Genomic DNA, 10,005 nt, shown 5'->3' with positions numbered 1-10,005 from the left:
GTGATCTTCCACAACACACAATATATTACTAAAAAAAATGTATCGTCCTGAAATTAATCAATATTCATATTATAATCGTACAAAATTATTACAATTATTCTCTACGGTTTTCATATCTGTGGTGAAAATTGAAAAGAATAACTTAACTTAAGAGAGTGGGTGTTTAAATTCAAAACTCTAGAGACCAGTTGTTTATAAAGACTGGTCTGTTAGGATTACCTATATTTATTCAGAACTCTAAGAGAGCGGTTTTTTCGAAAGGATGGTCTTTTAGGATTATCCCTATAGTATACCTGATGTCTTACGTGCGGAGCAGGTGTTCTTAAGTGTAACCTAAGAGATCGGTTTTATATAATAACAGGCTCTTAGATTTCAACTATAAGTATTTTTTTTCCAATTTTTTTGGGGGTCCACTGATCACCACTGAACCAACATGCAATTGGTACCAACAAACAAAATAGATTATGAGAATAGTGCATATCACAAAGTGTTGCAACTATTTTGGAACAGAGGAATGATATTAATAATACTATCCCATGCACCTAAATGCCTAATGAATAGGTTAATCAATTATTATGGACATTTTAAGCAATTATAATATTGTTTGCACCTAGCTAGTGCTGTAGTGCCTGCATAGGTTCAAGTCGTTCAACGATCATTGATGAATGAAAATTTAATAAATTATACGAAGTATATATTCGACCTATAACTAATTAAGGAAATACTATTCATAAAATAAAATCTTTTATCTTCGTTGATTTATTCCCTAGTATGTTCCTTCTTTATTTCCTTCCCTTTTTTTTCAGAAAGCTATAGGGTAGAAATTTAAAAAATAAATAAATAAAATACATTTAGTACTTCATAGAATAGTACCCATACGCTGCACGGTTTATAATCCAATATAAATTTATATGAAATATGGTAGATAATTATTATCAAAATAGAGTTTATAGATATTCTCCAAATTAAAATTAATGATGGATAAATTTGTTATTGTTTATTCGATATCTTACTAAAACAATTAAAATAAATAAGATTACATGCATAGATAAAATTATTTTCATTCTCATTCACCACTTGTGTCAAGCATAAAGTTATCTTATCCACCCTTAACTTTAATAGTAACACTCACTTAATATTCGCACAATCACCCCCATCAATTTCATTACCCGATTACTTAACACATACCTACACCATTTACTTTATTCGGCTAGGGATGAATTTGAGGCGGGGCAGAGCTTGCACACTCATATCCACCTACAATTCTCATCCCCATCCCCTCCGTCCACGATAGGGAAGATACTCACCCCACTTAATCTCTGTCTCGAGAGGTACAAAATACATTTTATCCCGTCTTCATCAACCCCCCCCCCCCCCTATCCACACCCACCTCAATTTCACCCCTAGACTCAACTTTTTTTTTTGTAATGGAGTTTTGAATTTTAAAACTTTTTTCTAGAGTCTTTGACAATTCATTTGTCTGATTAAAGTAATTGAGTAAAAAAAACATTATAATGTGTAATTAGTAGTAATTTATATATATATAAATATATATATATATAAATATATATATAAATATATATATATATATATATATATATATATATATATATATATATATATATATATATATATATATATATATATATGTAGGTTTACATGTAGGTTTAGTGACGCGGACGGATCGTATCCAATTAAATCCATCATCTCTCGTCACTCGCGAAAAATATATTTTTTAAACCCATCACCTACAAAACGTTTCTTCATCCACGTCCACTTGGGGAGGATGCACAGGGGATCTCTAACAAAACCTGCCCCACTGACAATCTGACATCCCTATGTTCGATAAATTATTGACTTTTCCTTTCAACTAAATTTTAAATATCTTGACATAAGTTTATTAAGAAATATTAAAATTGATTGTATTAGCTTAATATTGATACAAATATATTTATAAGTGACGTACATAATTAGGATTTGGTGAGTATTCTTAAATTAGTCCAATCAATTCAAACTCGCCATCACCAAAGTGGGTACATGTTATCCTATGACCCGTCCACCAACAACAAATCTCTATTTGTTAGTCAACATTAGTCAATCATCTACGTTTACCTTTGTTGTCATCCCAATCTAAAACCCCATCATCAAAAATGATCAAGCATGTTGGAGAATGGCTTTGATTTTCTAAGTTTTGTTTTAGAACATCTGTTAGATCTTTGTTTAAAACAATTGGTTTAACCATTTAATATTTATGAAATTATTTATTTCATATTCATTTAATCTTGGTTTAGTATTAAATGAGAAAGTCCAAGTGATTCAAACCATTCAAATGGGATGTCAAGATGGATTCTTTAACAAAGAAACACCCATAAGTGAACTTAAATATTGAAGTCATAAAGGATCCCTAATCCAAGTCATTGAAATGTTGGACGACCAATGACTAATGAAGATTAGATTGCAAGTAGATTTTAGTTTAATTTCTTGAACTAGATGGACATGTTATGTCAGAAATCTTTTGCATATATGCTTATTGGATCTTGTATCGGATTGACCATGAGAACACTTTAAGAGATTAAAGTCATGTCATAATTAGTTCTCATTAATGGTGATTAGAACCATTCCTCAAAACATGAATAATTATGATTGTTCGTTTGAAGATTAGTTCGCTTTGATGCTCGCTAAACGTTGCACCGTAAAAGGAGACTATAAAAGTAGTTATTGGGCGTTATATGAATCAAAGTGAGTGTTCATAGATTGTAAGACTAGATTGTCCTCCTATCTTTGATAGGATATGGTGTTGTTGTATAACAAGGCCTCTCGGAGAGTTAGATACAGTGAAAATGCATGGTTGTGCTCAGTATGGTTAAGGCTTAACCTTCTGTATAAGTTTAACAGTTGAACTCAGTAATCCGAGAAACACTTATGGACCTAATAAGGATGGCTTGGATCTTACCTTATGTTTAACAAGTAACATTAAGCGACAAAGGAATGTAAATTCACACTTGTCTGAATGACAAGTGGGAGACGGAAGGAAATATGTCCTTCACCCAATGTGCATTAGTCTAATACCAAAGGTTCAGATTAATTACGAACAATTAATTCGGTGAGATCAAGTGATCGGAACAGCTGGCAAGAGCAATGCTTCCGATCAGTGAGTACTAATCCTAATTAGGCTCACAACTTACTTTTGACTGAACCTATAAGGTCACACCATTGGCATGTAACAGATAATCGAATTAAATGAATCGGAAATTCATTTAATATCTTTTCGGGAAATTAGTTCGGAAAACATAACTATACGATTTAACATTGGATCTTGAAAATCGTATATCGTGATTGTGTATATTCGTAAGCTAGGGAAAACGAATAATCGTATCGTACGACAATGGATTGTCAAGTACGAAACGATGAATGAATTATCAAATGATAATTAATAAGAAAACACGAAAGCAAGCCCACAAGAAAGGAAACAAGGCACCAAGGCACAAGGGCCCATGGCCTTGCTGCCTTGGCCATGGGCGCACAAATGAGGCAGCAGCAGCAGCCAAGGCCCGCGGCCCAACTGCTGGTTGCGCTGCTATGCGTGTTGTTGTCGTGGGCCAAGTTGGCCGGTCAAGGCTTTGCCGGTTTGGCCGGTTAGCTTGGTTGGTTAAAAGGTTATTTTAATAACCTAAAGCCTAAGCTTTCAGAATTCTAATTCACACATCATTCTAACCTAAGGCAAGAGAGAACCCTAATTCTCTCTGTGCCTCCATTAGAGTGTTCTTCCCTAAAGCAAACAATCTTGAGTGACTTCTAAGCCATTGATCTCAAGACGGATCTGAACATGTTCGTGAACCAAGTAGAGGAACGACATCTGGAGTTCTTGTTCGTGTTCGTGATACGTTGAACTAGGTAAAATACGCTACAAACGTAAGTATTGCTTAATCTGTACTTTATACATGTTTCCTGGCTTTAAGGTTATTCCGCTATCATGTTATGTATTTAACTGTAAACCCGTACAGCCTTCTCTCTAGAAATTACTTTCTCTCTCTAGCAAATACTTAGGCATCGGAGGGAATATTCCTACGGAATATTCTTGTTTTGCAGGTTGTAAGAAGATCGTGCCAGCGCATACCTGATACCTCCGTGGAAGAGGTGACACGTCAGCACCAACAAAGTTCCCACAACACTTCTTCCCTTCTTTTTCAAGTCTCATCTTTTTGTAGTCTCTTGTCTGGAAGTTCTGTAAATTAAGGACCCAAACTTTGTACATGTTTATTCACTGCCATAACACTTATCTCATTTTTGCAGCAATCTCTCCAGTTATTTTCTTCTGTTTCTCAACTTGCAAACCAAGTTGTAAGCTTTGTTCACTGCAAACAAAGGATCCATGTTCAAAAAGTTTGTCAACCTTTGGTTATAACTGAGGTTAAGCCCCATGACAATTTTTATCAGTTTATTCCTTCCTTCCATTTCAAGCATCATCTTTAGAACGTTGCAAGTGCACTTCTTCAAAGCTCCACAACTGCATTATGGAATCTCCTCAAGTTTAGATATTTTATTCCATCATTCTTTCAACTTGCAGTAGTATTCACTCACACTCAGTTGTTTTGTTGAAACTCGCACGTATCTTTCTCAAGCTGAAAAAGTTGAGGTGCATTGCTTTGTGCGTACCTTTCAACGATTTCTTCCCATAATCTCTTTGTAGACTGCATAGACACCAATGCTACCCACATTTGGTTTCATAGTTGTGCACTAATAACTTGGATCATACCATGTAGTCACACCTTGTCCATTTTTTAATGTCATTTTCTCCTTTCTTCAGTTTTGAGTGCTTTCCTTCAAGAAAAGCAAGTTTGTTCTTTGCTCTAAGAGCAATCCTTACACTTCTGCCCCAGTTGAGAAAACTACTGCCATCAAACAGAACGCTTCCAAGTGGAGCTGATGCATTCTCATTAATGGTAAATTGGTAATAAAAAGAGGGTATTTGTAAGGGTTCGTGACTGAGTTTACTTACTTTCTCCTCCAGTCATTTTCTTGTTATGTAGAGAAAGATTGAATCTTTACTACAAATTTCTGTAAATTTCTAGTATAAAACTTTCTTACTATTTTATTCAAGTAAGATTTGAAATTTCTTCCTGGTTTCTTATAGATTGAGCCTCCAAAATAAATCTCTCAATCTTTTAGCTCTTATACCATGAAGAATTTCAATGTTCAAAGGTTTGATTTTTTGTTTTCTGCTAACAACTACTCCCTCCCTCTATTTTTGTTCTTTACGTTTGGCTTTTTTCACATTTATTAACGATTAATTAATGTGCATTGAGATTGCTCTATTTTTTTATTTAAACAAGGAATATTACATTTATTTATAATGATTTCACGTTTATCAAAATTCTGATATTGGGAAAATGAGAAAAATTTAATGTCCTAATAGAAAAACGTGAGAGATTAAACGACCTAATGAATTCAATTGGTTAAAATAATCATTGAACACAAATTTTGATAGAATATTAACACATTTATGTGATAATATAAAAGGAAATGTAAAGAACATTTTGAAACACCAAAAAAGAAAACGTAAGAACAAAAAGAGACGGTGGGAGTAGATGATCTTCTCTGTATTTCTTTATTGTGTGTTATCTTAAAAAAGTTGCGAATCCCCTTTACCTTCTCTACTGATAAACGCCTTTACCTTAACCTAGATACACTAGTAATCCAAATTCGTCATGTCTGCCTCTCCTCCTTCTCTCTAGAACATCTCTCTAGAACATCTCTCCTCCTTCTCTCTAAATCCACCGCCTCCCTCCATCTCCGTTATCCCTCCTTCGCCGGCGATCGGTGATTTCGATCGCCATCGTCGGCGAGGGATCTCTGTGTGTGTTAGTTTTTACTGTTTTCTTTCGATTTTGTGTTTCTTTTGGCCGAGCGGTGCTCTCGAGGGTTTCGTACATGGTTTCACCTTCCTTTCGCGGCGGCCGTTCATTTCGTCGTTTCTTTTGGGGTTGTCGGTATCTACTCTGGTTGGGGTGTCAGTTGGGTGTTTTTAGAAGTATGTCGTTGGGTTCCACCGGCTTAGCAAGATCTCCCACCGCCGGTTTGGGTGGTTTGTGGGCGGTGGTATGCCTTTGCGTCTATACTTTGGTTCCTCTTTGCGGAATTTCGGTATGCAAGGGGCTTCTCTGGATGTTGATTCCATCCCGATCGGTAAGGTTTCTCTTATTTCCCTTTTGGTTAGTTTGTTTTCATTTGAGGGATTAGTTGGGTTTAGGGGTTGGTTGATGATTTGGGGTATTTTGTGTAAGTTATGCCTGCTTAGTTGTTCTTCTTCTATGTCGTATTGGCTTGGTTTGCTCTAGATTTGTGTGTTAGCTTGGGGATTTGTCAGTATGTTGGTTTGGGCGTTTCAAGGGGTTGTGCTGGTTTATGAGGGTTTGTTGGAAGAAGCATTACCTTGTTCAAGGTGTTTGTTCAAGGGGCTGACCCTCTCTTATGTGGGGGAGGGAAATCAGTTTGGTTGTAATCTTGAGGATGTTAGGTCTAGGTTATCCTTAGGAGCTATTTTGATGGAAGAGTTTGTCTCTGGTCTTGATCTGAGGAACGGATTTTCGTCTGCGTACGGGGTTGCTATGTCTGTTGGTTTTGTTGTTAGTTTGTTGGTGATGACTTCGTCTGTCATCGCTGTTAATCCATATATTGAAGGAGGCTCCCCATCTTTATTGTTTAGGGCAAGCAATGTCCTCCAGGTTCTTGCTACTTCCTTTGGTGGAGTTGCAAGACGAGAACCTGCATTTAAATGCAAGGTTTCTCACGGTAGAGTCACCAAAGAAAGTGTCTCTCCGGGTTGTGTTTCGAGACTTCTAGGTTGGGTTTCGAGACTTCTAGGATGTTGTTATGTCATCCGATCTCTGGAAGTGGTGTGGTGTTTTGTGTCCGTTGTTCAACAGGTTGCATTCTCCGTCAGAGGTTTTCTTCTCTTCTCATCAGCTTCCATCACCAAGGCGCTTCAATCTATCAGCAATTCCAAGGTCCATGTGCCAGTGTGTTCTTTCCTCCATCGTCATCCTTACTCGTCCCCGGCATTGTATGTGGTGTGGGTTCCAGTTCTAGCAACTGCTAGGTTCAGTCCCTCATGGTTTTCTAGGCTCCGAGCCACTAGTTTGAAGCAAGGCATATCAACCTCGAGCTAGTCGTCCATCTCTGTTATGTTTATTATGTATGGTTCTGATTGTCCCTCTTATAGTGTCTTGTTGTACTTGTTTTACAGTTGTAGTGGTCGTCGTGTGTTGTAGCGTCTTTTAGTTTATAGGTTGTAATAGTTTTTCGTTGAATGAACTTCTTGTCAAAAAAAAAAACTAGATACACTAAGCAACAAAATAGAAAAGCTATATACACAGATGTACATAAGGACAAAACTGATAGAACAAGTAAGCATTTGGAAATACAGACCCGTACCACAACTGTATGAGTCGTATGACAGGCAAACAACATTTGAAATATGGGAACACGAATTATATCGAACAATCTCATTTAACCACAGTAAAACTACACCCAGGAACTGAATGAAAATTTTGACACGACCAACCAATTTCAAGATCCACAACTTTTCTAGGAACCTACACTAAAGGGGGAAAATTAATTAACTACATGCTCACATGGAAATCAAATCCCTTGACATTTGCAATGAAAGAAAATGACTACATCAGAAAATCTTGATTACTACACCAAAAGAAAGAACCCTATTTAAAAAAACTCTAGTCTTCAGCGACAGCAACTTCTGCTTCCTCAGCTGCAGCTGCCATAATTTCATCAAAGTCCCCAGATTTCTCCAGTAGTATCTCTATCTGAGAAAAGATAAGACATCCACAATCAGCAAAATACTGAAGTGTATGCTTAGTCTTGTACTTTTCAGCTCAAAAAATGAGTTTTCGAGAAATACAATTTCAAATAATGGTTACCATGTCAGTTCAAAACGAAATATGAATTCAGTTAAGACTTAAGAGCCAGTTGAGAGTTGAGACAAGTGTAGTTAGGGGTACTAAGTTACTAACTACCAAGTAGATTTTTTTTTTAAAGGAATTAGGTGAAACGGAGAAAATCTTAGTTTACCAAGACCAAAATAAGAGATATCATCCACAGGGATACATATGAAAGAATGATGGTTCACAGAAAAGTGCTACTAAAATCTAGCTTACCTTTGCCTTCTGGACTGGCCTTCCTCTCGAATCATCCTTTATATCAACTGTAGATGTCATGATCTCTGCAAAAATCAAACAATCTAGGTTAACATATTTGTTTCATATATCAGCTGTCCTCAAAAGAAAGTAAGGCCCTTACTCTTCTCAACAGCTAGCCCACCATTTTTGAGAATTTCTGCAACGCTTACAACAGTGGCAATGGCTGCAAAAATTAATTCAAAACTAGTAAGAGAAATATACGAGGAAAATAAGTCAAAGCAGTAAGCACAAGTATATGAATTCAATCAATACTGAACAAAAAGACCAACACCATGGAAGAGAGAATCTGACAGTCAATGATCATATGTATATAACCATCATATGTCTAGAAAAGGATGTGCAATGACTGGATTACCATGAGATGATGAGAAGTAACAAGGTCTTCTAACATAAAACTTTACTGAAGATCCTTCCAGCAGAAGACTGAAAATACAATTCATTTAAGTCTCCAGAGCAACCAAGTTACCAATTTCTGGAAGTAGTTTGGTACACGAGTGGACACAGACGTTCAAATGGAGAACACGCAGACAGCACTTGTCTCAGCACAAAGTACATGGCATAAATCAATAACAAAGTAGGATGCAACTTTTGCAAGAATGGAGTCATACAAATGTGCAAGGAAACCATAGATAATCGAGGAGGATTCATACTGAGGATAACATCCAATTACAATTATAGGATACAAAATTCATATTAGGGGTTGTATCAAGAAGCTACGGAGTATCATAATTAAGTGCACGGGCGAAGGTTCAAACACTCGAACTCGTATCACATGAACCTTATATATATAATTTTCATGGAACTACCTAAAAATTTGACATCTAAGCCAAGTATCTGGAGCTAATTGCTTCCAATCATACTCAGCAGAATGCAATTACACATGAACTAAGCCTCCTAATTACATCATTTTAACATAATTTCTAACAATTCACTGATTATATCCTCAACGAAAAATCCAATCAATTACAAATTTCAAAAAATAACAGATTACAACTAACGCAACATAAACATCATGCTACGTTACATCTGAAAGGGGAAAAATCAATAATTACAGAAAGAGGGAAAATACCCATTCCCAGAGCAGAAAGCTCAACCTCAGTGTGTTGCTGCATGTACCTCTGCAAATAAAACATCATCAAACATTAACAAAAAAAATCCCCCCAAAAAACCCTAATTACAAAAGGCAAAATCCATTTCCAAGCAGTGCTACCTTGGCGAGATTAACGTAGAAGAAAAGGGGCTTTTTGGTGTTAGAAACTTGAATTCGGTTCTTCTTCGCAGAATCGACGACGCTCAAGTTGTTAACCCCCTCAGTAATTTGTTCGACGGCAGCCATTGCTTAACAAATCCCTAACCCTAATCCTTTTTAATTCAATTTTGGGGGAAAACCCGAAAATGACAATCAATTTTGCTAACAGTGTAGCTTCAAGCACTGAGATTTGAGGAGAGAGAAAAAGGGGAAATCTGATTGAAGAATTGAAGGTTTTATTTAATGGAAGTTTCGAAACCTCAGTTTTGGGAGATTATATATGGAGGCTTTGTTCATTCTAAAGACCTTCTACTCTTAGACGAAAACGGGTTGATGGGTTAATGGGTTAATGGGTTTATGGGTTTATGGGTTATGGATTATTGGGCTTTAAAATCGGGTTCTTCGTATTATTTACTGACCCAAAGCTGACTCGACCATAACTCAAAAGTCAAAACTAATCCAACACAAATCGAGCTTGATCCAAATATCCCATCATATATACTTAGTACTTTATATATATAGCTGAAATTTAATTTCCAA

At 36.3% G+C, this 10,005-nt stretch overlaps 1 protein-coding gene across 1 annotated transcript; it reads right to left on the bottom strand.

Annotated features, from left to right (window-relative positions):
- Nucleotides 1-7,490: 7,490 nt before the first annotated feature.
- Nucleotides 7,491-9,729, bottom strand: LOC110795005 (uncharacterized protein At2g34160). Its single transcript, XM_021999977.2, has 5 exons — nucleotides 9,427-9,729; nucleotides 9,286-9,334; nucleotides 8,317-8,379; nucleotides 8,175-8,239; nucleotides 7,491-7,823 (listed from the first exon to the last, which is right to left on the bottom strand). Exons 1-5 carry the CDS (start codon nucleotides 9,550-9,552, stop codon nucleotides 7,734-7,736), a joined length of 393 nt encoding a protein of 130 aa, XP_021855669.1. The 5' UTR covers nucleotides 9,553-9,729; the 3' UTR covers nucleotides 7,491-7,733.
- Between the last annotated feature and the right edge of the window lie 276 nt (nucleotides 9,730-10,005).

Source organism: Spinacia oleracea, chromosome 2 (genome assembly GCF_020520425.1).
Source record: "Spinacia oleracea cultivar Varoflay chromosome 2, BTI_SOV_V1, whole genome shotgun sequence".
Taxonomy (NCBI): Eukaryota; Viridiplantae; Streptophyta; class Magnoliopsida; order Caryophyllales; family Amaranthaceae; genus Spinacia; species Spinacia oleracea.
The sequence above is the reverse complement of the archived record's forward strand: the minus strand, read 5'-3'. Positions and strand labels throughout refer to the sequence as shown.